At 54.3% G+C, this 26,738-nt stretch overlaps 1 protein-coding gene across 2 annotated transcripts in view; it reads right to left on the bottom strand.

Annotated features, from left to right (window-relative positions):
- CRHR2 (corticotropin releasing hormone receptor 2) overlaps positions 1-26,232 on the bottom strand; it is a 45,732-nt gene extending 19,500 nt beyond the window's left edge. The window contains exons 1-4 of one of the 2 annotated variants that reach the window (XM_064487784.1): positions 26,123-26,232; positions 23,302-23,304; positions 17,303-17,396; positions 10,402-10,527 (exon numbers count right to left, since the gene is read on the bottom strand). In XM_064487784.1, coding sequence (XP_064343854.1) covers positions 10,402-10,527; positions 17,303-17,396; positions 23,302-23,304; positions 26,123-26,209 — 310 coding nt within the window. In that variant the 5' untranslated portion in view covers positions 26,210-26,232. Of the gene's footprint in view, positions 1-10,401; positions 10,528-10,681; positions 10,785-17,302; positions 17,397-23,301; positions 23,305-26,122 lie in introns of those variants that run through there. The other variant, XM_010988045.3, reaches the window with a different exon arrangement.
- Between the last annotated feature and the right edge of the window lie 506 nt (positions 26,233-26,738).

The following is a 26,738-nucleotide window of genomic DNA, read 5'->3' as shown; positions in this document are numbered from 1 at the left end:
ATTGGAGTCAACAGATATCCCCCCTCAGGAGTGAGCCACTGAGCACATGTGGGTTGAATCAAATTGACTCAGATCTGCCAAAACCTTAGAAAGCAGGGTCTGAGACATGGGATGTAGTGGTGGGAGGGGCTTTCCTCTGGGGCCCCAGCCATGCCTGGAAATGAGGCTCTGGCTACAGACACTGGGCACCAGGGGACTGGAAGACAGACGTTCCCAGGTTTTGAGGGAGCTGGCTAATGAGGAGGCTGAGCCTGGCACAGCCCTGGACAGGAGAAAGTAAGACAGAAAGAGTCTCCCCTGGGAACCACAGGAAGACGGGCATGTAAAGTCTGAGGGCAGGTGGTCCAGCCAGAATTATGGGGATGGATACAGCGAGGTGGGTGCCTGTTACCACAGCAACACTGGTGGCCTACTGAAGATCGATGCCAATGGTGTGAAGTGTAGTCTGCCAGGGGCATTAAGGTCTGGATGATGCCAGCAAGGTCTTCTCTTCCTGGGCTCTGTGGCCTGGGAAGCCTGGACCCTATCCTCAGCAGTGTGCCAGGACTCTGTCCCCAGAGTGGCCCTGGCCTGTTGAAAGCCCCCATTACAATGGGCTCTCTCCTGTTCAGATGCTGACACTTTGATAAGAGTTCCTAGTTTGGGCAGTCACCTGAGTGATCCAGGAGCTTGGCTGGGAGAAGACGGAGGCCTATATTCTCGCTGTAGTTTTGTCTCTGGCTGATTAAATGACCTTCGTTAACTCTTGCCTTTCTTGGCCTCAGTTTCCCCACTCAGGAAAAGTAATGTAAACTGCTTCTCAGTGATGCTCCTGGCATCTCAGTTGGGTCATGTATTCATTGTGTGTGACTTTTCAATCCACTAAATGCAGTGGTACCCTTGAGCCATTGTGACAACCCCACACATCCATACATCATTTTCAAGTGCTCCCTAGGTTGGCACTTCTGGGGGTTCCCCATAGTCAAACTGGCAGGGTATGGGAGACAAGGACCACGAGGGACAATTTTTGGTGGTAGTTATGAGGAAGAGAGTGCAAGAGACAGGTTGGGCATGGGGAGTGAGCAGGACTGTGGTAAAGGGACAACAGCAACGCAGTCACTAGAAGTCTGGAAAGAAAATGACAAGAAGTGAGGGTGGGAAGGTGCTGGCAGGGAGATGGGAAGGGCCAGAAGCAACAATTTACTGAAAGAATGAAGCCACTGTGCAGGCTTAGAACTTTCAGTACCGCGGCCAGCAGAATGATACCACTCCCCACTTCCCACTATACATAGGCAGGTGGGGGACCTTGGAGAGCTCCTAAACCCTAGTCCTCCGCCGTCTTCATTCAGCCCATGGCCCGGGGCCCAGCCCAAGAAGGTCAGGCCAGTTTATGTCCCTCTTCAAGGCTTAGATTCGGCTCTAGCTCCTCTAGCTGCTTCCATGACTGCTCCAGCCCCCCGAGGGTTCAACTACTCACTTCTCATAGCTCATGCTGGGTCAGGATTATTCTCTCACTGATTTCTGTAAAGGGGCCATGCATTCCCAGCTAGCCGTGGTGGGGTGGGGTGGGGGAGAGGCCTAGGTCACCCTCTCCTCTGGCCCTTTCTTAAGGGCCACCCAGAGCTGAGAACACAGGGGCTCAGGGTGGACTGAAGTGGCGCTGTTGTCTAGGTTACTGGGGAACTCCAAGTGAGGATGAGAGGCTTGGAGTGGGCCAGGAGGACAGTCTGCCACCTTGGACATCCAGGCTCTGCCAAGCTGTGTGGCGAATGCAAACAGTCCCACATGCAGGAGGCACCCAGAGTCTCACACTCCCGTGCCACAGGTAGCTGAGCCCCACCACCAGAACTGCTGATGCTGTAAATCCAGCCTTACATGACACAGGGGTGTCTGTCTGAAATAGTAAACTTGCAGTTAGCATTCTCTAGATCCCAGGCAAGAAAGTACATTAGGAACTGAGTCAGGAGGCAACTTTTCCCTCATTTGGTCTAAAGAGGCCCAAAGAGGGAGAGACTTGTCCAGGATTGCCAGTGTCTGCCCTGGGAGACACTTGCTCATGGGAGACCTGGAGTCAGTGTTTCTGGAAGGGAGAGGCTCTCCCTGCCGCCCTGTGTTCCAGAAGATGTAGCCAGCTGTGCCCCCTCTGCAGTGTCCTAGCCACGCAGTGTCTGGATCCCCAGAGCAGAACATGCATGAGGGGCCAGCTATGCCACCCTCAGTCCCCCGACTGCCTTTCCCTGGAGTTGGACTACTCCAGACACAGCCATCTCCTTCCTGTCTGGCTTGGGACCTTGCTAGGAACTCTCTGACCTTCACCTTGGGTCTCTTTTCTTACTTTTTCAGGGGAAAATCTCTACCACCCAGACTAAGCAGTGATGCTGTGGGCATGACTAATTGCTTTTCACCTCCAGTTAAGACAATTTGGAGAAACATGGCACAATCATGTGCCAAGAGTACAGTTTCCCTGAGTTTCCCAAACAATATATGTCTCCCTGAGTCAACACTCCTGCATTGCTTAGATGCGCTGCAGCTAACCAGGCGGGCTGGCTCTGGGGCCCTGCTTGAACATGTCCTGTCTCGATCTGATCACTGCGTATTGGTGGGGGTGGAAGTGGGGGCAGCTGGGGATGCTCACCCAAGCTCAGAACCAACCTGCCCTAGAAGGAGTGCTGGGTTGAGAGACTGAGAATCTGTCATCACCAGCAAAGTCATCAGGTTGGGAAGGCCCTCCCCAGGGCCATCTGCTTGTGACATTTGGGATGAAGGAAGGGAACTCCTTTCCTATTTCTTCAGTGTTGTGTGGACACTGCTCTCGGGGCCCCATTGTCCATTCTGGACCTCCCCAAATCCTCAGCTCCCTATTTCCAAAGGACTTTTCACTCATGATGACCTTCTGTCCTTGAGTAGGCATGGCTGGCGTAACGTCCACACTCAGAGCAGACAGTGGGGAAACTGAGGCAGGGAGGCACAAGGTAGTTTAATGGAAACCACACTGGGCCCATGAAAAAGGGAAGAGGTGTGAGTGGAATCCAGCTCATTGTGTGGGATCGTTGGCCTCCTCAGGGAAGGGGCAAGTGGGAGGAGGCGCCACCCCTGCTCTGGCCTCTATTGTGCAGGACTCCCTCCCCCCAGTCATCCCTAGCAACACTCAGTGCTTGTCGCCATGACGCCGGCCTGCGGAGGAAGGCGAGGAGAAGGACCCCTAGGCGGAGCTGCTGTCGAACGGATGTCGGGGAAGGGGGCCACGAGATCTCATCCAGCTCACCCCACACTTGCACAGAGAAATGGAGGCCCAAAGAGGAGAAAAACTTGCCCAGAAGTGAGATGAGTAGAATTAGAACTGACTCCTAATCAGAATTTCAGAGAAGTGATGGGGAGTGAGGACATCTCTGGCTGGCAGGATCCTATGTCCTCCTGTTAACATGGGGGTCCGAAGGGGCCACGGGGCTGCCTCTCTCCAGGGGTCTTTGGGGATCAGACCCTTTCAGTGTAAGACAGACAGCCCCCTCCCAGGACACAGAGGCCACAGAGTTGTGGTGCTTCTCGGGGATGACAGAAGGCCAGAACGAGGGCAACCATCCTTGGTGTGGGAGGGACCCTCAAGGCCATGATCCCAGGGATATGACAGCTCCTCCTTCCGAACCCCAAGACACACTCTGCTCCCCTTGCTGACAGTACCCTAGCTGTGCATGGGGAGCCCCAAGCAGCACTGTCTCCCAGTCGTGACAGGGCCCCATGAGGTCTGCATGTTTCTGTGTCCTTCACACAGATAAGGAAACTGAGGCCTTGATGAGGGAGGCCTGCCTGTCACTCAGTGAATCACGGCACAGCCAGGACTTAGATGGGACCTCCTGAAGCTGGGTCTGGGTTCCTCCTGCTATTCCTGGCCCCGAGCTCCACCACTGCATGTGCTGTGAAAGGAAATCCCGGCCAGACTCTGGAGCACCTGGTTTGAGGTGGAGGGACTGCATCTGGGGCCCTTGGGAGTGGTCCCTGAGAGTCACCAGGGGTGGCACTTTGCTGTGGGGCTTCCAGGCTCTGCTGCAGTTGCCAGGGTGTAGGGGGAGCGGGCCAGGAAGGATACTGCAGCCTCTGACTTAATGAGTAGATTTAGATAGTACATCCTGCAGCATCCAAGCAGCATCCTTCCAGAGTATTCCAGTCCTCACTATGAAGCTGTGGACAAGCAGTGGGGGCTCTAATGCTAGCAGAACTGATGCCCATGCCCTGGTTTGGCATTCAAGGCCTCCATGACCTTGTTCCCTCTACCCACCTCTTATCTCCATCTCTGTTCCCAGTCTCCCTTCCACCTGACACATCACTGGCCCAATATTTCAAGGCCCCATTCCACAGCACTTCCTCCACGAAGTCTTCCCAACTTGCTTTCCCCGTCTTTTGGAATCAACCTCCTCCCATGTACTCCTACGGCCTTGGCTGTGCTACTTCACTTAACAGCAATATAAAAAAATTCTCTTTAAGAATCTGTCTCCCTCTCTAAAACAGGAGCCCTGGAAAACTAGCTCAGGTCTTATGCATCTTCAAAGACACTGTTTCTAGTGGAGAGAGGGCAATATGTCCACAAACCCAGTAAGAGGTGAGCCTGGGAAGGGAAAGGGCCATTAAGTGACTGGAGATTCCTGGGGAGGGGGTGATGGAAAAGCAGGAGTTGGCTGCACCTTTGGTCTTCCCTGAGATGAAGGGTCTTCAGGCAGAGGAATAGCTGTGAGTCCACTGTTACGCTTCTCAGCTGTCTGAGCCCCAGTGCTGAGGTGGAAAATTGGTTGAGTGTGGGCCAAAAGCTCCCAGAGCCAGCAGAGGCTATTCAGGGCCCTGGCTTTCTGTGTGACCCTGGCAAGTGTCTTTTCCTCTTTGGGCCAGTCATTTCTCACCCTTATGTAGCAGGGGAGGGGAGAAAGCCTGGCCCCTGGGAAGACTTGAGGCATCTGGGTGGCTAGAGCGGTGTCCTTTTCTGCTCCATCTCTCTTCCCTCCTCCTTCCCTCAACCCAGCCCTCAGTGGTGGCCGTGCCTGCCCCACCTTCCCTCTCTCCCAGCAGAGAACAGTTCTTATACACAGGGTAACTGCAGACCCTTGGGCTTCAGGGGTCAGGGTGAGACCAGGTCTCACTGGGAACTGGGGATGCAGACCTGAGTTCTTGGAGTCGCAGCTTCTATTCCTCAACCCATAGGCCATCCATCTGGGACCCTCCCTGAGACTCCATCCCAGCACCAGGCCTTCCTCGACAAAAGTGATGCCCTACTGCTTCAAGGCCTTCAATACACACTCCCTCTCCCTCCAGGAAGCCACCCAGGAATGCTCCGGTGCCCACCAAGCCCCTTTCCAATCCCTGACGGTTGGTTTTTGTGAGCTTGGTCTTTAAGCAGCCTGGGGCTCCCCAAGGACAGGACTCAGCCTTTCTCATCACCCCAGCCCCTGTGGCTGGAGACCACCTAGTGTATGTGTTTCCATTTTAACACAATCAGTGCTTCAGTGTGTCTCTCAAGTGGGGTTCTGGGAAGTGGGAACCCGCAGTTCTTCCCATGCGGTTGGGTTAGGTGGGGTGTCTCCTCCCCTGTCCTGACAGATGCCTCAGTACTGATGGGCCCGCTGTTCCCAGGAGGGCATGGTGGGAGCCTGAGGCCTAGTAGCCGAGGCGGAGCTGGGCTGGGCTTAGGGATTTCACAGGAGGAAGATGATCTTGTCCACAAGGCAGCAGTACCCTCCTTTGCAGCCAAGAGGACGGGAGGGACAGGCAAGAGGAGGTAGCAGAGCAGGGCAGATAGAATGAGGGATGGGGGAAGGGAGAGACAGAAGATTTGGGAGGGAGCAGGGATAGAGGGGGTGTAGGGAGAGAGAGGAAGAGAGAGGAAGGGAACTGGAGAGGGAAGATGGAGGGAAGGAGGGAGGGAGAGAAACAACTTACCATAGAAAGAGACAGAGAGAAAAAGTACCCATAGACAGAGACAGAGACAGAACCGCACATACAAATAGAAACAGAGACAGAGCCAGGGAGACAAAGAGAGACACAGAGAGAGAGACACACACACAGAGATGGGCAGAGGAGTTGAACAGTGAGTGAGAGGTAGGGGGAAAATGGAATACAGTGCCCACCTCCAGCCAAACCACTGCTGGGCTAATCCACTCCCCCCCACCAACAGACAGGGAGACTGAGGCCCACTGAGGGGGTGGGCCTTGCCCCAGGTTCCACTGTGTGTGGACCTTATGATAGTTTTGGGTGGTCCAGGGTTTGAACCTGCTTCCCATCTGGGCTCGGGGAAACCCGGGGGAGGCAGAGAACACCTCCTGCCATACAGCTTGAAATGCCAGGCCCTCACCTTCCAGGCAAACTTAGAGCCAGACCTGGAGTGTGGGACCCAAAGCTCCACCCTCCCTCCAACCCAACAGAGGCACCAGCCCTGAGGGAATCAGTGAGGTGGGGCCCCAGAAAATGGAGGTGGGGAGAAAGCTTCCCGGGGGCCACTGCAGGAAGCTTAAGACCCCAAGGCAGTGGTGACAGGAGGAATGTGGCCCATCTAGTGGCCAGGGCTTGTGGTGTGGTTAGGGCCCACTCGGGGAGAGCCAGCGTTTCTCACTGAGCAGCTCTGCCCTGAGTTCTCAGCTGGGGATTCCATATCTGGTTCTCCACCCACCCAGTGATTCCACAAGCTCCCTGATAGCTTTTCAACAAGTTCCTTCTCTGTTTAACCTGGCAGAGTTGCTTTCTGAGAGGCAGTAGAGCTTTGGTTAGAATCTTTGTTCTGTTACAAGCTGTGTCGCTTTGTGAGCCATTTAACTTCTCTGTGCTTCAATTTCCCCACGTCTAATGTAAGGATGGTACTATATTTCTGTCATTGGGTGAGTGTAACGATTAATGAGTTAACAACAGAGGTCAAATGACAAGATACACAGAAACTGAACCACTGAAACGGCAGCATGGGGGTGGGGAGAACCCTGCAGAGGTCTCGGACACCAGTGATCCTGGTTCTGCCACAGACTCGGATATGTGACCACGGACGAGTTTGGTTCTGCCACAGACTCGGATATGTGACCACGGACGAGTTTCTTCCCCTTCCTTGGCCATTGCTGCATCTGGAAACAGTTTCTCAGCGAGCATAATCAAGGCTCTGACCTGGTCTCCCAAACTTGCTACCTGTAGCTGCTAGCTGATCACACGTCAGAGAACTCCCGAATACCTTGTCTCCTATCGAAGGTGCTCTCCTGGGCTTTCCCCATCCAGTCAGCTGCATGCTCCACATCTTTACTCAGATGTCCCTCCAGCTCCTCAGAGTCCACATACCCTTAACTGTGCTCAGCATTTTGTGGCTGTGGGTCTCTGACTCCTCCCTCTTCCCTGTCCCACCAGAAGTCTTGTCAATTACAGATGCATCCATGCCCTCCTCCGCTCCTGCAGCCTCCATTTGACCTGGGTGCTACAGTAGCCTCCTAACCCTCCTGCTGCCTCCAGAGACTCTGCGCCCCAAAGCCGAGCTCCTCTGCTCACAAGCTCCCCCAGGCTCCCTCCTGCAATGAAGGTGAAGTCTTCTGCAATGCCCCACGTCATCTGACCAACATCCACCCCTCTGGTCTCATCTGTTTCTTTCTCTTACTACCTGTGCTCTATACAACACTGGCCAGTCCCAAGGTGCAAAACATGGTCCCACCACACTTTCACCTGCTAAAATCCCACCTCTCCCCAGAAGCCCCGCTGAGGGGCCTAAGCACCCCCTGATCCTCCAGGGTGAAAGCATGACTTTTTTTCCTGTCCCTCTAAGCTCTTCTTGCAAACTGTCTCTCATGGAGGCAGTGCTGCCTGGTGGTTAAGAGTGAGAGCTGTGGATCCTCCTGCCCACACTGGTGCTTGGGAGCTGATTATAACCTTGGAAAGTTACTTCACAGCACTGAGCCTCAGTTTTCTCATCTGTAGTATGGGCATAAGAGCAGCACATATCTCAGTGGGCCTTAGGGAGGTGGGAAAGAGGGGGATCGTGTATGCAGAGCTCTCTCAGGGGTAGGTAGCTGGCACATGGAACATGATCCACACTTGGTAGTTTTGTGGCCGATTCTCCATACTTACTAATGCCTAAGCTGCTCGCCCTCTCAAGAATGAGGCTTCAGTGGGGATCTGGCTGTAGCATAACAAAACTGGGCAGAAAGAGGAGCCAGGACCCTTCCTCTTCTTTCCCTAGGCTTCCCATAAGAGCTCTTTTCCTCCCTGTGTCCTTTCTACAGGAAGGATCCCACTGAAAAGGCAAACACAGCAGAAGGGAGCAATGCCCAGGAGGCAGGAGGGGAGAGAAACCAATCACCACATTTTCATTGCCATCAGCTGCCTCTGCTCCTCCCACCTCAGCTGGCTGCACTGCTTAATGGCAATGCTGCTCCTGCCCCCATGCTTCTCCCATTCCCCAGCACTCAGAGTGCGGGCAGCACTTTAGTCCAAATGAAGAAAATTGTTCATTAGTACCAGGGGCTAATTGGCACCACATTTGCCAACCTCGGTGGCGCCCTGAACTTTCTTTAGCTTCTCATTGATGTGATGTGTTTTGGTCTGTGCTCTGGCACCTTTGGGAAGTCTGCCCTGCCTCACCTTCCCTCTTCCTCCCCATCCCACAGCCCCAGTGCACCCACCCACCCCCTAATCAGGGCACTTCTCACTCTGTATTCCTTTTACCTGTTGCAACTGTGAGTGAGAACCTCAATGCCAGTGCAGTGGCCAGCACATAATAGCTGTTTAATAAACTGAATACCGTGCTCAGCTTGGTCATGAAGAAGAGACTGGGGCCCTGCCCTTGGGGGCTCCAGGCTGGCTGGGGAGAAAGGGGACAGCCCAGCCTGGGGTATGAACCAGAGCAGAGATGCCTCAGGTCCATGGGCTGTGGAGGAGATGCCTCATCGCCTCACTTAGCACTTAGTCTCCGGGTTCAAACTGAATCAGGGACCCTGAGCTCCACTGCCCCCACACAGCTCAAAAGATCCTAAAAGTACAGTTTTATAATCTCAGGGCTGGGAAGGAGCATGGAAGTCATTCCTTCTGCTCGCATATCTCCTGGGCTGGCGACCTCACTTCCTCCTAATCATGAATAGAAAGCATGGTCAGATGACACAGAAGTCTTCCTGAGCAGCCCCACTACCTCTATGCCTCCTTCCATCAGGAGCACCACTGCCATTGGACTCCTCGGAGCGCAGCTGCTCTCGGACCACCAGAGCCCTCCGCTGGTGCAGACAGGGGAATGCCGCTTAGCATCAGATGTGGATGCTACTGTCCAGCCCTCTAACCATCTCTCTGGGTGAAGGCCTGAGCTTGGACAGGTGTGTGTGTGTGTGTGTGTCCACACACTCATGAGGTGATGGGGGAGCTGGGCCACTGTTCAGACACAGACATTCAGAGAGAGGTTGCTACGATGTTTCCAGGATGAGAAGCTCCAGACAAACAGGTGCCTACCACCCACTGTCCAGGATCTCAGGAGGCCCTTTGCAGGTGGGGTGGGGCTGGAGATGTGAGTGGCCACTCAGGGTGGGCTAGTGACTGCGGTGTCCCACAGCCTCACAAGACTCTCCCACTTGGCTCCCATCCAACCTTCCACAGTGCCCCTACTCCCAGAGCCCATACCAAACAACCCCACCTGGACGTTGTGTGACTCCAGCAGCCTCTGCTGCCATCTTCCTCAAAGTGTCAAGCCAGTGATTTGCCAGGAGGAAGGAGGACACAGGCTGTTCTCTCACAGAGGTGGGGGTGGGTTGGTCCTGATTCAGACACTACGCATTACCTGGCTAGCTGGAGTCATGCTGCCCACCGCCCCTGACTCACAGCCCAGAGGGCCAGTCAGGGGACATAAAGGTAGGGAAGAGGCAAAACCCCCACACTCTAGCCTAGAAACGTGTAAGCTTTGCACGCCGCCCAACGGAAGACTCACTCCATCTTTCCTACCTCCTGCTCTCCTCCTCTCCCATAGCAGAGTCTGATCACCGCACTCTTCCTGTGGGTTGGGAACTTGGTGTATGCGGGACCCCCATCCCCACCCCCGACTGCCCTGGGATATGGAAGGCGAAAATTGGCTTAAACAGACAGAATCTCTAATGGGGAAACTTCAGGCCACCCAGAGTATGTAATGTGGGTAGCAGGAGAGGTTTGTCGTCAAAAGAAAGGAAGCATTTCCTTCTCCTCTTTCCGGGCTCTTAGTGCATGGAGCACGGGAATCGTGGGCAAATCAGTGCCTTACTGAGGTTTGAAGCTACGCTGGGGTAGCGGCAGAGGGTGCGCCCCCCAATATTATAAGAGGTCTTTAACGCCAGCGGTATGAGGTGCCCTGGCCATCAGCGGTCTTCGACGCTGGGTCCTGAGCCCTCGCCACTCCCTAAATCGCCCTCCTGGGAAGCGGACGCAGAGTCCGCGGTGGCAGATCGCGGGTGGGGGGGCACTCACGGGTCGTATTGTACTTGACGCCGTTGAAGTACTCGGGGCACGGCCTCTCCACCAGGGCCCCGGCCGCGCTCCGGGGCCAGCACGTCCCAATCTGGTCCAAGGTCGTGTTGCAGTAGGAGTAGGGACCTGGCGACGGGAGAGAGCGGAGCGGGGCTCAGAGGGGTTGCCAGGGGCGTGGGGCGCCGCAGGGCGCAAGGCGCTGGGAGCGCGGGGCCCTGGGCGCACCCAGAACGCCAGGGAAGAAGCCCGCGCCGCTGCGGTCCGCTCGCCTTCCGCCTACCCTCGAGGTCCAGGGGCAGCCCCCAGCCGTCCAAGAGCAGCTCTTCGGCCAGCACCAGGCTGCAGTTGGCCTCCAGCAGGCTGTGGAGCAGTGCCGCGTCCATCGCGCCCCGGAGCCGCGCGCCCAGAGCGAGTGTGAGTGCGCGCTCGGCGTGGCTGCCAGGGGCTGGGTTCGACAGAGGGCGGCCCTATCCGCCCAGCCCCGACCTGCCGGGCAACCTCTGTGCCGGGTCGCCCGGAGCTGCCAAGTCGGGACCTTAGCTGAAAGGAGCTGCAGAGCGCACGGAGCTGCGGGTCCACCCGCTCTGTCGCGGCCAATGGCGGTACCAGGGGGCGGGGCCGGGCGGCTCCTCTTGGCGGAGCCCAGGCTCCCGACCCCGGCCCACCCGCCCTGCCAGGAGTCCGCCTTCTCAGGCCCGGGAAGGTCCGGAGGAGAGCGGCAGGGATGCAGAGTGTGGGCCTGGGGTGACAGAATGCCCCGTCCGAGGATCGGATCGCAGGCCCTGGGGATGCAGGGCGGCAGCAAAGCGCGCCTGCCCGCTGAAGGAACCCACTGCAAGCACCCTGAGAGTCAGAATAGGGCGGATCGAAGCCTGAGTGTCTTCTTCCTGAGCGAGGACATTGGAGACGGGCGGGGGGGGGGGGGTCATATAGTCCACGTGCAGATACGCGCTCTAGAAAAGTCCCTGTGGCCTCTGGGAAGGAAGTAGATTGGAGGGCCTTCGAGGGAAGCAAGGGAGTCTAGTGTGATCAAGTGGTCTGAATGCGTGCAGACCTGAACCAGGCGGTGGGGGCTGGGATGGAGAGGGGTTACGGAAGAGAACCAGCTCTGGTGAGGAGGGGCTGCAGAGAGCAGTGGGCGGGTGGCTTCCAGCAGGAGCCAGGAGGTAGGGATAATACCAGGACTCCACTTGGGTGACTAGGGGGATACTGTTGGCATTTAATGAGATGGAAAAGTCTAGGGGAGAAACTGGAGGACTTCAAACACCCAGGTCTTACTGCCTTGAGCTCCAGGGGGAATAAAGTGAGAAGCAAGCACTCCTCTTCCTTTTGGCTTGGGCAGGGCCACCATTGTGTGTGTGTGTGTGTGTCTGTCTGTCTGTTGGGGAGAGCCAACCCCACAGCAGGTGTGAAGGAGCTAAAAACTTTCATTTAGAATTTGCCCAGGCCCCCAGGACTGCCTGCTCTAATTCGCCCAGTCTGGGCCTGGGATGTGGTTCACCCCAACTCAGGCTGGGTTCTGGTCCGGCCTCTGTCTCTACTCTCTCTACATGTTACTCCAATTCTTACCCTCTCTTTTGGGGCAGTTTCTCCTTCAGTGAAATATTCTCAGAGGCCCTTCCCAGGCCTGAGACTGTCTGGTTCTGAGTTATGAGATGCAAAGGCTGAGGAAGATGTATGCGTATGTGAATGTGTATGTAAGTGTGTGTTTCTATCTTTAGAGGGCAGGGAGACCTAGCTCGGCTGGAGGCCCCAGGGGAGCTAGTCCTGTCCCTTCTTGCCAGCCTCCACTGGCAAAAAGCTGCCAGAGCAGGCTAAGGCCACCCTGAGCCAGCACTGCCCTGAGCAGGGAGAGGGGAAGAGGCGGGCTGGGCTGTCCTTGTGTGCTCCAATCTCACTAGCCTCAATATTAATGCTGCTGTCATTGCCCAGGCAGAGCCAGAGAGCATGGAGACCAGGGCTGGGCACAGGAGTCTCTCCAGGGCCAGCTGATTGGCAGGTACAAGGTGCAGACCAGCCAGCCAGATCTGTCCTCTGCTTTTTGAATGGACAGAGCCCTTGGCTCAGCTCTGGGCAGCTGCATAGGCAGAGGTCCCTTGCTGTCCATAGTAACCAGGGCCAGGAGTGGACAAGGATCAGTTGAGTCCCAACCCCAACCCAAGGCAGAGTCTTGTTACCAGTCCCAGGCTGGGACTCGGCCCTAGTCCCAGACTGAGCCCTGCCTCACAGGGTCCCATGTAGGTTAAAGTATGGCTGGCAGTTCAGTCCATGCCTTCACTGGGAAATAGTCTCATGCATGCACAGAAGAGGGCCCTACACACCAATCCCAGCTCAGGAGGACAGAGAGAAATCAAGCTAAGTTAACCTGTTCATCACCAGAGCCACTGCACAGGAAGAGCAGCTGTCTCAGTGGGTGGTGCGTGCCCAGTGGCCAGAGGCCAAGGACTTATCATCTCCCATGCAGAATGGAAGGTTGGCCTGGGTGACCTGGACTGCTCTTAACTGGGAGAGCACATGTGATAAAGGTTCCTCTGGGAAGTGACCATTTTAGTGGCAGAGGCAAAGGGCATTCTGTATTTTGACTAGACAGTTGGGGCCTGAGCGCAGACCCACAGACCCAAGGTTCCCTGGTTTCCAGGATGCAGGGCCATTTCTTCATGGATTTTATTGTAGACATGGCTGTTATTCTCAATGTGACAGAGAGGAAAATGAAAAAAGGAGCAGTTTTGGAACAAATTGATTTTACAGCTCACTTTCGTGTTGGCAAATAGGTAAATGAGGAAGAAACTATAAAGAATTAAAACTTTCCTCAATTAGATTAAATCCAATTAGAAATAAGCAAAGTCTGGGTCTTTCTGCTAACTAAGGAAGCAGAGGTGGATGGGAGGCCCCTGGGATGAGGTGGGCTCCCAGGCCAGGCATTAGGGCAAAGGCATTTGAGACAGTCTGTGTGCCCCCAGGAAGGTGGAACAGGTTGCAAATAAGTTCAAGAAGTGTGACAGGTACTGGGGAAGATACCTGTGTGTCATGAGCAGCATGAGGTAAGGCAGGTGCCTCTGGCCCACCTCTGATGTTAGTTGCAGTGACGGTGGACAATTCCACGCAAGCTCAGACACACATCATGGTCCTGTGCCCAGCAGAACACCAGATAGGCATGCAGGGCACAATGGAAACACACAGTGTCTCCCACCGTCACATGTCTTCACAGCACACGCACATTCTCTCATTCATCCCACCCAGGCATCAAACATCAGCTGGAAAACTGGATTTAAGAGGAAGGTCTGTCTCTGCATCTCTGAGGGGCTGTACTCAGTCAGACTGAAGAGACAGGGAGTATGCAGAGCTGGGACAAGTTTGCGGGGTTCACTGGCAGTACCAATGGGGCTGCTGAGGACACGGAGGCTTGGGAGAGGCCAGATGGTGCCCCATTTTTGCCCTGGGGCACTGGGGGCAGTGCCCCAGGCCAGACACTCCTTCTCCACCCCACCTCACTCCACCTTGGCACAGGGGAGAGGACCTGGTGTCTTCAGTGGAGTCATGGGACCAGGCTGTAGACTAGGAAGGGCCCTTGGCAAACTTCTAATCCCACAATCTTATTTACAGATGGCCAAAGGGAGGTCCAAAGGAAGAAAAGGAATGTCCCTCTCTAACCCCACGCAGGCCATACTCATCTCCCCAGCAGCCAGACTGGGCTCCCTGTCTCCTCCACCGGGCAGATGATGTGATTTCGCTATAATTAAGATCACGTGACTTCTTCTCACAAGACTGGCTCCCCACTGCCCTTGGGATGGAACCCAGCTCTGTAGCACTGCAAACAACATTCTTCATGATCATCTTATTCCCCATCCTCTCCCTCCTGCTCAACTTGAGATGCCCTTTAGAACAACTTGCTGGGAACGTTCTACACCTCGGCACCTTCGTGTGTGCTGTTCCCTCTTCTGGGAATGCCCTTTCCACTCTGTACTCCAGTTAACCTAGCCAACTCCCATTCATCCTTCTATTGCTCAGCTTAGCCCTCACCTCCTTTGTCTTGTCTGCAGTGGGTGACCCTTCTCGGAGCCTCCACCTGCCGGGGGCTGGTCTATATCACATCAAGGTTGTTGGTTTTCCTACTGTCACCTCTACCAGCCTGTGACTCCCAGAGGGCAGAGCTGATTTTTCAGCTCAGGGTTTCAGAGCAGGGTTTTCACTAACCAGTCCCCAGCAGCCATCAGAATGCTCCAGAGCTGTGCTCAGCAAGTCACTCCTGAAAGAACAAATGTTTTGGCAGCAGTCCTGTCTCCTAGACCAAGGCTCTGTTCCCATTTGACCACCCCAGGTGTGTGTGTGTGTGTGTGTGTGTGTGTGTGTGTGTTGGATTGGGGAATTATTTCAAGGGATCTTTGATTCCATTTGGATCCTTATATTGCCTATGGACTGAAAAAAAAATATGCCTTACAACTTACAGAATATGCTCTATTAGATTCCTCTGTGATGAATAAGACAAATAATCCATTTAAAGCCTGCCTGAAGTCTCTTGTGATTATGTGTGTTTTTCCCATATTTGGACCTCAGGGGCGTACAATTTAATTGATCATGGTCTTTGATTCATGACCCCTTGTCATCATTAGCCCATACATGGCCCAATTTTATTTTATTTTAGCTTTTTCTTTTATGGAAATTTGTATGTAGTAGCACATAGAATGACAGTTGCCCAACCCCAAATGGATCATTACCAATCACTTACAAATTTATCTATATACTCCTTCCTCAGAAGGAACATTCTTTTGAATGTTGCTTTTATCATTCCTTTACTCCTAGTTTTTTCAGTTTTATCACTGAATGTATGTCTAAACGATGGGTTGTTTGGTTTTGTTTGTTTCTGAACTCCATGTTAGTCAATATGCATCTTCTCAATCAGTGGACACCTAAAAGGAGATCCCTACCATGTGGGAACCTGAGAAATGATTCCTGAAGTCCAAGGCCATTCTAACAACCTGCGCATCCCAGCCCAGGGGCATGATTAATGCAGGCTGAGGCGTCCCCCCAGTGGCTGCCAGGCAGCATAGTCGGTGACCTGCTGGATGAATAATCAATGACACAGGGAAACGTTCACTCTGAGTTACAGGAGGAAAAAGTAGGTTACAAAACTGTGGACACAGGATCATCCCAGTTTTGTGGGGAAAAAAGGGAAAAAGACACGAGGCTCTGTGAATTGATAACCTTCCAGGGGATATAAGCATTACAAAAGTTCCTGGGTTGTGGGATAACGAGCACTTGTCATCTTTGATTTTTAAAACATTTTTTCCTATGTATATCCTTATATAATACGAATCCTGTTTGTAAATAGGGGAGTGATATTACAAGTCAAGCAGGGGAGGCTCTGTGTTTGGAGAAGTTGGGACTCTCTCCACTGGACTCAGAGGTGAGGAGGGTGGGTATCACCTGGCAGGGGTCACGGGAAGGCGAGGGTCTGTGCCACACACTGGGCGAGGAGAGAGGGCAAGGAAAAGGCAGTGGGTTTGCTGCTAACAGTGTTGCCTCTGAGAGCAAAGAGCTTTGGTGAGGGGAAGGTTGGGGCCCTCCTGAAATGGGGGGCCTCCACTTTCTGCCTGATGGCTACTTGACTCAGTGTAGCTATGGTCTCTTGTTCACAGTAAGCCTCTGAGGTCGACTTCGAGCTGCTTCTAACAGATGAGGAAACTGGCACTCAGATGGTGCTATAGGCTGAACTGTGTTCCCCAAATCCATACGTTGAAGACCCAACTCCCCATACCTCAGAATGTGACCTTAACTGGAGATAGGTAATTAAGTTAAAATCAGGTCATTAGGGAGGGTTCCAACCCAAAGTGACTGAGGTCCTTATAAAGAGAGGGGATTAGGACAGAGACACACACACAGGGAAGACCATGTGAAGACACAGGGACAAGACGTCTGTCTACAAGCCAAGGAGAGACGCCTCAGAAGGAACCAACTTTGCTGACACCTTGATCTTGGACTTCCATAGTCCAAAATCTTCAGAAAATAAATTTCTGTTGTGTACGCCTCGCAGGCTGTGGTGGTTTACGGCAGCCCAAGCAGATCAATACAGACGGGTCGGTGCCTCGTCCAGGGTCACAGGGCTGCGAAGTGGAGGAGCTAGGATCGGACTCGGGTCTGTCTGACCCTGACACCTGAGCTCTTGACCACCCCACCATGAGCAGGGCAGATGACATGGTCTCCTCCTTGACACATGACTTGGGCTGCATTTGGTGCTGGGTCCCAGTTCTGGTCAGCACCCTTGTCTCCTTGAGCCCTGGCAGTAGCTCCAGAGCCCAGGGGCACCTCCCGCCCTCATCCTTCCTTGCTGCTTCTGTGGATGCAGCCCTGAGAAGGCCAGGACACTGGGAGGGGCCCTGCAGACATCTCTCCAGAGCCCATTAAGGCCCAGCGCTCTTCTGAGCTCTGCCATGGCTGACCCTGACGCTGAATCAGCCGCCGGAAAACTCTCAGGGGTCAGAACTCAGGGGCCTAGCTGCTACTTCACAGGTTCTTACCAGGAGGTGACACCTGTAGCCACGGCAACGGGAGAATATGTTTCACACCTTCTGCCAGTCTTGCTGGAGTTTGAAAGCAGAGGGGCGCCCCCTGCTCGGGCACCTGAATGCCAGCCCAGCCAGCTTCCTTGGGTGCAGATGCAGGGAGCCGAGAGCTGGAGGAGGACGCCCAGCCAAGCCCTTCATCATCAGTGAAGAACCTGAGCCCTGAATGGGGAAGGGGCCCACCCAAGGACAGACACAAGGACCAGGCCTGGAAGCCAGTCACCATCCAGCACCCACGGAGCTCGGGCTGGCCAGGGAGAGAGCCCACTTCTCCCCTGGTCCCTGGGGCCCACCCTCATCTCCAGGGTCCTGCCACAGGTGGTGACAGGGGGCTGGCATACCTGAGAAGTTGGCGAAGGTCGTGACTGAGTGGCAATATGGCTCCAGCAGTGCCCACAGGGGCTGGTCTCTGGATGCCTGGCTCGGTCCAGCTGCCTAGAGGACAGGAGGGATGAGGGTCAGGCCCTGGCTGGACACTGACAGCACATGTCCCCCATCCCCATCCCTACTCCTCTGTTGTACAGAGAAGAAAACAGGAGGGACATGCCCAAGGACACACAGCAGAACAGCAGCGTGGCCAGGCCTGGAACCCCGAGAAGACCAGTGCGGCTCAGCCCCCGAAGGACGAATATGCTTTGTGCATCCCTTGGCCCTCAAAGGTCTACTCATCAGGATGGAATGTGTCCTGTGTCCTGTTAGCAAAGAAGTGTGTGGGGGTGTCCACCAGCTGTTCACTTACCCAGCAAACATTTGTACAATGCCTGCTGTGTGTCAGGGCCTGGCTGGGGGACACGGTAGGTGTCCTCAGGGTAGTCCCAGGCCAGGTAGGGATCCCCTAAAATCAGAAGGCTCAAAGAGAAGGGAGGAGAGTGGACAGTTTGACGTTTTTACCTGTCACACAAGTAAACAGGCAGTTACAAAGAGTGTTAGGTTAACATATGAAATAGACCCCTAACTTGGACTTGGGAAGATAGGGGAGGCTTCCTGGAAGAGGTGGCACTTTGGGGGCAACCAGAGGATGAATAGGAGAAAAGGAAGGGACCACTGTAGCCACTTGCCAGAAAATAAACATTGTTGTTGCAACAATGGCAAGCCCATCCAAAAGACAGAAACCACTCAGGAACCTATCTCCTGAAAAAATCATAAGGGTGGGTGCTGGATATGGAGGGATAAAGTAGATGTGGTTATCTCTGACCTTGAGGGGATCATCTTTTGGTGGGAAAGAGGGATGAGTAACCAGTTTGTTACAGTGTCTACAATTTGCTGAGAAGGAATCAGGTAGCCTCAGAGGAGGTCATGCTGATGTGGGCTTTGATGGTTGAACAGGATTTTGCCCAGCTGATAAGGGTTGTGCCAGGAAGGGCATCCTAAATGGAGAGCACGCATGTGCAAAGGCAGAGAGGCTGGGAAATGCATGGCGTTAAACTGAACAAAAGCAACACCCTCTAAAATTCTAACCTTTATCCCAAGACCACCACTTTTCCCACCCAGTGGCCAGTGTGTGTACATGAGTGTGTGCACTTGTGTGTGTGTATATGCGAAATGACTTTTGCACCCCTCCCAAACCTGACATTCCTGTTTGTGGGATTCAAAAAGGCACTGCCCCACAGTGGACAGCCCCTCCCCTTTCTCCTATCTGTCAGATGTTTTCTCCCTGGCAGCTGGGTCAATGTTTGTCCCAGGATGTCCCTGGGACCAGAGCCCCACAGCCCTCAAACATCACGTTCCCCACATTGAGCTCAGTCCATTTCCTGTGCTGGGGCTGGAGGCAGCACGCTCAGCCTCACCTTGCTGGCCTGGGGCTCCTAATTAATGACCCCACCTGATCAGATGCGAGGGCTGAGAGTGGCACGGCCACCACTTACCGGCACTCACTGCACCAGGGTTCTGCCAACTCTACGGAGCTGGGGCAGGAGGCAGCCCTGGGGGGCAGAGGTGTTGTGTGTGTGACTTGGGTGTGTGTAAGGGATATATGTATGGGGTGTGTATATGTCTGTGTAGGGTGTGTGGTTGTGTGTGAGTAGTATGTGTATAGTGTGTGCGCACGCACGTGTGTGCCTGGGTGTTGTAAGGGGCTTCCTGAGTCATCAGCTGGGAGCTCTGGCCTCTTGGCCCTCAGGACAGACACTGGGGGCCATGGTCTTGCTGTTTACATGTCCCGGGGCTGCCAGGAGCTCCTTAGCATCAGCTTCTTGGGCATCAGGAGGGCCTTGATGCCCAGAGAGCCACGGGCCAGGGGTGAGATGGACTGGGGAGGGGAGGGGACGCCCTACCCTCAGCTGGGTCTGGGGAGAGTGCAGGCCCTAGGCATGACCTTTTACCCCTTCCCAACCCCTTTCTCTTTGTTTGAGAAGCAGCTAATAATGCTCTCCCTGGGGGGATGGAGTTCCCAGGGAGCTGTCAGCTTCTGGAGGTCACAGCAGGGACAATGCTCAACCCAGAGGCACTCGGTGTTGATGCTGGACTCTCTGGCTGACCAGATTTTGCATCTTAGATGCAAGTTCCTTCTCTCAAAGCCCCCAGTGGCCATACTGACCCCATCACCCAGGTGTCTCACGTTTAACTTTGCGGGCTTCTGAACACCTGGCTCTGAGCCCATGGAGGGAAGCGGCAGGGCATCCTCTGCCAGGACTCAGGCACCACTGTGGTCTGTGTCTTCTTGCTGGGCAAAGCACAGGGGCACGGCCGGCATGCTCAGTATGGATGTATGCTGTCTCGGCCTGGGCAAAATGGGGGAGCATAATAGAAGTGGTTTTGGAATAAGTCCCAGATCTGGGCTCCACCTCCCGTAACTTCTCTGCTGGTCCAATACGCTGGCACAGCCAGATGTTTGTTCTCTTCAAGGTGCTGGTTGGCTAGATTTGACTCAGTTCAAACCCACAACATACATGGAGGCGCCTATTTTGGACAGAGCTGCTGTTGGTGGCAGCGGTGGTGGTGGTGGTGATGGTGAGTGGACTGGGAGGAGGAAGAGGCTGGTGCCCTCAGAAAGCACATGGGTGGGCCAGGGAGAGCAGAGACACGGTCATGAGCAATTACACCCAGGGCCTGGGCGATGAGCTCTCAGAGCTGGCAGACTGCAACCATGCCCATGCTCAGGGCTCTGGGGGTGCTGCTTCTCAGCTCTGTGGCCTTGGCCAAATTACTTAACTTCTTTGAGCCTTGGCCTTCTCATCTTGAAAATGGGGATAATAAAAATCCCTGGGGTTTTGGTGTGCATTAAACAAATTACTGAAGGTCAAAGCCGGCACGTAGAAGGCACGTTACACGGTGACCTTGTCAAGGACTTTAGCAGGGGTCCAGTTAGGGAGCTCAGCGATGGGGGGTTCAAACCCCATTGTGTGGAGTCCCATGGCCCAGCTCAAGCTCTTCTCCTCTAGAAAAGCCTCCAAGAAACCCCATGTTCTGCCTTCCAAACTCTCTAGCCAGTGTGACTCCCCTTCAGCCCTTAGCACCCCTCCCGTGGACAGTGGCCTCTGAAGACACAGTCTGCACCTCCCTCACCAGGCCTACTGCTCAGCAGTGCTCAGTGGACATTAGGTGAAGAAACTGGGCTTGGGAGCCAAGTCCAAGAGGAGGAAAGGACTTGGTCCAAGCTGGGATGAAGGGTAAGAAGAGCAGAAAGAGATCCCAGGGGCAGGAGCTGGTCAAGCAGAGCCTGGGAGGCAGGAAAACACAGTGTCTGCTCAGGAAGCAGCAAGCCTCCAGTTTGAGGATGCTATTAAGAAGGCAGAGGGAGACAGGTGGGAAAGAGAGGCTTCTATGGTGCGAAGTCAGCATTTACTGCATGCTGAATGCAGCTTGAATTGCTTGACAACAGCTCATTTAATCCTCACAACAGCATCTGAAGTAGCTGCGAATGATTCCATTTTACAGGTCAGGCAACTGAGGCCCAGAGAGGTGAAGTCACCTTCCAAGGCCACACAGCAGGGAAGGGGCTGAGGCAGAATTGCACAGTCTAGTAGGTTACTGATTGGTCAGATACACAGAGAAGAGCTGGTCCTAGGCAAGGAGGTGAAGGCCTGTGCTCCAAGGATGCTGAGAGGACCCCAGCCTTAAAGAGGGGAAGTAAGAAGCAGCTCTCACCAGTGGGGCAGGGACCTGTAGGCAGAGAGCTGGGTCATGAGAAGGAGGAAGGCAGATCCAGCCAGCCAGGCAGGGCCTTGCTCAAGGGAGATGAGAAGTCTGGCTTCTATAACTTACTCTGAGCCCCGTGAAGACCCCATTATCTCTCTTCTGTGGGGGACACCCTGGGCTTTGGTACTGATCAGCTCTTTGCTGTCCAGGGGCAGAGAACTGCCCCCACCCTTCAGCTTTGCCCCCCATCCCCTGCTAGAGGCTGCTGGAACTCAGGGCCCACGTCTATCTGGTTCACATCTGGGTCCCCAGTTCCCAGTCTTGAGCCTGGCACATAGCAGGTGCTCAATAATTGTTTGTTGGTTGACTGGATGGATGGATGGATGGGTGGTTGAGACCATGGCCCCCTCAACCAGGGAGAGCTGCACTGAGATCCCAATTCAGGGATCTCAGTTTCTGGGCTTTTCCTGCTTGTCAAATTTCCATCTTTCTGAATTTTGAGGACGTCCTTTGAGGACAGCCTGGATCTTGGTTCCAGCCTCTGTGTGCCTGGAATTGAAAGCCCTCACCTTAGAAGAGGGCAAGGGAGAGGCCCTGGCAGGAGGAGGAGGCAACAGGTCAGAGCCAAGTGGCCAGCTTCTCTTCCTCCACCTTGGGCCCTATCCAGGCAGAACCTGTGCCCAGCGGCCAGGCGGGCCTCAAGGGTGCCACCTCCCTGGAGCCAGGGGGTCTGGCCCAGCCGACTACTCCCTCCTGGCTTGGCAACAAAGATTTCTCTAAATTTAGCTGCCGATCTAAGCCTGGGAGATTTGGGACCACAGGTCCTGCAGCCAGGCTGTCAGTAACTAGAGGGGAACGGGGTGAGCTCCCTCCCTGCCGCCTCCCTCTGTGCCCAAGGTCAGAGAGGACTTTTCTGGGAGGGAGAGGATCCTCCCCAGTGTTGCCTTTCATTCACTGGTTTCATTGAGCCTGAGCTAGGGATGGAGGAAGGAGAAACTCAGATCCTGACCTGGGGAAGGAGGAGGAGAGGGGAGCCTGGAGAGGGGAAATGAGAGGAGGGAAGGAGGGAAAGGGGAAGAGGGAGAGAGGGGAGGAGGAGTAGAGGAGGAAGAAGGAGCAGAAGAGAGGGAGGAGAGGGGGCGGAGGCAGAGTTTGGTCTCCAGTGGAGACAGTACTGCAGCTGAGGCTGGTGGAGGCAGAGGGTGAGGGACTGGAAGTCAGATGAAGGAAGTAGGTCATTATTTTCTGGAGTATCCAGGCAGGCTTCCTGGAAGGGGAGACTTTAGATGCTTGATTCTAACTTATCAGCAGCTGGGATCCCAAGTGAGGACCCCAGGAGCCTGTAGCCGCTTCCAGCGGCTGTCCCATCCCTGAGTGTCCCAGCAGGTCTTTCTTCCTAAGACGTCCCACTCTCCCAACCAGTCCGAATTCAGCCACCAACTCGCCGAGAGAAACTTCCAGGCTTCTCCTTGTCATAGGCTGTCTCTCATCTCTGAAAGCCTGTGGCTCCCTCCCACCTCTGTCCCTCTTCCCTGACCTGTGCCAAGCCCTGGGCTCTGCCCACAGGTGCCTGAGGGAGGGAGGGGGAAAGGGAAGGGAAGGAAAGAGAAAGGGAGGGTTGGAGGGAAGGCAGGAGTTGGCCAGCAGGAGGTCCTATGACAGGTCACTAGGCCTAAAATTATTTCCTTAATTATCCACTCATTTAGTGTCCAATTTGCCTAAAAGTCACCTCTTTTTGATTTGTTTTGGCATCTGAGTGTCTTACATTTTCGTAAAGGGAAGGGAATCTCAAGTCAGGCTGTCTGGTTTGAATCCTGGCCCTGCTGCTACCAGATGAGTGACCTTGGGCACATGACCTTGCTTCAGTTTCCTCCTGTCAAATGGGTATAATGATGGTCTTATTCCCTAGGGTGGTTGGAAAGCTTAAAACAGGTAATGTGTGTCAGGGCTTAGAACAGTATCAAGCATGTGGTAAGCCCTGTATAGATGCTAAATAGAATAAACAAAATAAGCTTCTAGAATAATACATCCCTCCCTCTGGCAGATTTGAAATGACATCTTAAAAAAATTAGAGTTTTGAATAAAATGACTTTAGACAATGACTGAGGAGTCCTAAAAACGCTAAAAAGTAGATAAAGTAGAAAATGACAGCTAACAGGATACAGAATAGTCCCGTAATTCATAAAGTGCTGCAAATTTGAGACTTACTAGAAGCACAAAATGAAATAGGCAGCCCCCTCAGACAAATTGGTTTTTTAAAAACATACTAAAACATCAACAAAACGGCAAAAACAGAGAGACCAAATTAGCTGATTAGGTTAGAAAACAATCAGAGAGAAGCTGAATTTTGGGGAAGAGTTATTAGATGAATTCGTTTCTAGTAAAGGGCCTTTGAGTCCCCCGCCCTGGCCCTGCAGACCCTGGGTGTGTGTGTGTGGTGGGGGCATGGTTCAGGGCCCCGGTCTTGGGGCGGGCTTTGCAGGTTAGGGAGGGTCCAGGCTTCTGGAGTCTGGGACTTCTCTCTTTGGACAGATGGCCCCACCAGAAGCTAGAATCTAAGGCAAGAGACCACAGAAGTGCTGTTCTGAGACCCTGGTGGGAGTATCTCATTGCCCAAAGGTCAGAGGGGCTGGACACAGTCAAGACTTTTGGGGTCTTCACAGAGAGGGAGGCGAGTAGCTCAAAAGGTTAGAATCAAGGGTTTTGGAATCCAGCAGCCATATACCTTAGCCTCACTCGATCTCCATTTCCATCTGTAAATAAGTGTCCCATGTTCCCAGTGTTTTAGTCAGGGGCTCAGAGCAGCAGCTGGTACATAAGATAGGCCACATGATTACAGTGCTACTTCCCAAAGCAGCTTGTCAAAGGCCTCAGAGGGCTACTGGTAGCACCAGGGTCAAGGCTTGGCTCCTCCAGGCTCTCACAGTGTGGGCTGGGCCAAGGTGTCCTCCCCACCGAGCCACCAGCTGGAACTTCCATAATTGCAAATCAGATCAGGCCCCTCCCTAGCTTAGCCAGCCCTAAGCTCCCTGTGCCCTTGGGATAGAAATCAGAGCCCACCAGGACCTACCGTGGCCCTGGAGACACAGCAGGTCCATCTTCTCTCAGGGCTGGGGCTCTGGATCTCCTCCACTGCTTGTTCTTCCCTTGGCGCCCCTCTAGGACCACCCCATCTCCACCCCTGCCGTCCTGCCCACCTCCCACCATGCTTCCTTCCAATCCTGGCAGAGGCACTCCTACCTGCACACACTTTTTCTTAGTTCCCATAGCCAGTTTGTAAACACACACTTAATTCTTTGCCATTGTTTTCTTTCTGCCAGTGTCTCCCCTAGGCTACTAACTCCACAGGGCAGGGGCCGTGGGCTGGTGTTTTCACCCTTGCTTTTTCACCATGTGTGATCCTCCTTAAACACTGGTTGAATCAAGAATTACATAATCAATGAGAGGGTTGGAGGCCAGGCCCCTCCCAGGGCTCCTTCCTTCCCCACCACCCGCTCCAGGTCACTTACTCTTCTTTGCACAGAGAGCAGAAATCTTGGAATAGTTAGACAAGGACCCAAAAATAAATCCTGTTACCATGAAGGCTGAGAGCAAGGAAGCCTGTGCTTTGGGGCCAGAGCAACCACAGTCCTCTCTAGCTGGTTACATGCTGAGTAACTTTGCTTGAGTTAACTGTAGTCTTTAGTCTCAGCCTGTTCAGGGCACTAGGGGCAGCGCCTGGGCTGACTCTAAGGGGAGTGCAATCTGTTACCTCCGAGATCCCTTGTTCTGATGCCTCCAGGACCTGGGGTTCCCTCCCAAAGACCCCTTCACTTGGTTGGGCTCTGGGACAGCAACCAGAAGTGCTCTCCATCCAACCAGCTTGGGCAGTTGGCATCATGGCCCCCAGAGGGGAGGGCCAAGGGGCAACCCTGGCCCTAACACCAGCTCTCTTGGAAGGTATCCACTCCAGGAACAAGTGAGGAAACTGAGGCTGGGGAAATTTGAGTAGCTTATCCAAGGTCATACACTGAGCAGCAAAGCAGGGATTTGAATTGGGTTTGTCAGCAAAGCCACTTTGCCACAGACAGTTGACGCTCACTACCTATCTGCTGAATGAATGCTGAACAAAGGAGTCCTCTGTGTACGTATGGGGACAGGACCAGGCCTCCTGACTTCCAGCCTGGCTCTGTCCCTTGCACTGCATGGCTTCTGAACCCTTTTAATGTTGTGGCTTTTTATGAAAAGTGTAGCCTAGGACAAGTCACTCTCCTTCTCTGATCCTCAGTTTCTCATCTATAAAACGGGGGGAGGGTTAGAGGTAGATTCCTCCCACATCAGTTTCTGGAACTCACTCCCTCCTAGGCTCACCCCCAACTTCTTCAGCTCTTTCTGTACAGCTCCTCTCCAACCCATCGGCCCCGGCTCCCACCTGCAGACCCTGACTCTGGCCAGTGGGCACAAGGTAGGGATTGGTGGGGCACCCACAGCTTTGAGAAACCCTTGGCAAGGCTGGTCCTCCTAGTGCCCCCTCCACCCCATTGCTCATCTGAGACTGAGCGCTGCCTGTTTTCAGGCACTGAGAGGAGGCTGGGGACAGGGCTGCAGGAGATGGGGGACAGCTCTCTGATAGTCCTCTGTGGGGAAGGGACAGAACTGGGGTGGGGTGAGGAAGGGATTTGAGGCTCCAGCAGGGGAGATGGAGGGGGATCCATGGAGGAGGGGACAAAGTGGACAGCGGATAGGGAATTTCTGGACTTGAGGAAGGGCATGTCCTAGACACTAGGGCGTCACCCAGAACGCTCTGCTCATCCACTAGGGCTTCCATGTCCCATCCTAGCTGGTATTAGAGTTTCATCTCCCCTTCACCTGCCCCCTCATCCAGGCAAGACGTCTCCATCCCATCACATGATGCTGGAATCCCCATGCCCATGCTGGCCACCAAGCCTAAGACCTCCTCCAAACAACTCGTAACAAGGCTGAGTGAAACCGGGCCCAGTAACTGAACAGTGAGACCCCACTATAGCCTCACAGTCAGGAGAGCGGGGAGCTCCAGCTCCTGGTGCCGCCACCCTGAGAAAAGACCCTCCACACCCCGCACTTACTTTGAGCAGCGGAGGGAGGAAGCAGAGCAGGCAGAGGAGGGGGTGTGGGGCGTGGAGGAGGCGCGAAGGCCCGGCGGGACCCCGCATGCCCGCAGCGTCTGCAGACAGGCGCTCACCTCCCAGAGCAGCAGTCCCGCCCCTCCTGCCCCTCCCCCGGCCGGAGTTCAGTCGACCCCTCCCTCCCCACCGCGCCAGGCAGCCAAGGTAAGGCCCCGGGCACTGGGGGTATTCCCCTCCGCCCCCGCCCCTGTGGGCTGTGACACTGCCCCACAGCCCGCCCCCTCCAGATTATTTATAGCGGTGCTGGAAAGCAACTTTGCCCCGGAAGCCAGGGGCCAGACTCTGTCTCCAGCCTTCGGAGAAGGGGTTAATGCCTTTAACCAGCTTGCCACCTTTGCTAGAGCTGTAGCTAACTACCCACCTTGGGGAGAAAGGAATTGGGGGGTGGAGTGGGGGGCTCGGCTGTGGCTGTGGCCAGAGCACAGAGTGGGTGGGTGGATCTCATCCTGACTGGGTTTCCCAGCCCTGCTGGCATCTTCTGACTGTACGGAGAGCTTTAACCAGGCACCACTGCCCATTGGGACAATTGAAATTTGAACGTGGAAGCCAGATTAAA

Source organism: Camelus dromedarius, chromosome 7 (genome assembly GCF_036321535.1).
Source record: "Camelus dromedarius isolate mCamDro1 chromosome 7, mCamDro1.pat, whole genome shotgun sequence".
Lineage (NCBI taxonomy): Eukaryota > Metazoa > Chordata > Mammalia > Artiodactyla > Camelidae > Camelus > Camelus dromedarius.
This window is presented reverse-complemented; position numbering and strand designations above follow the sequence as displayed.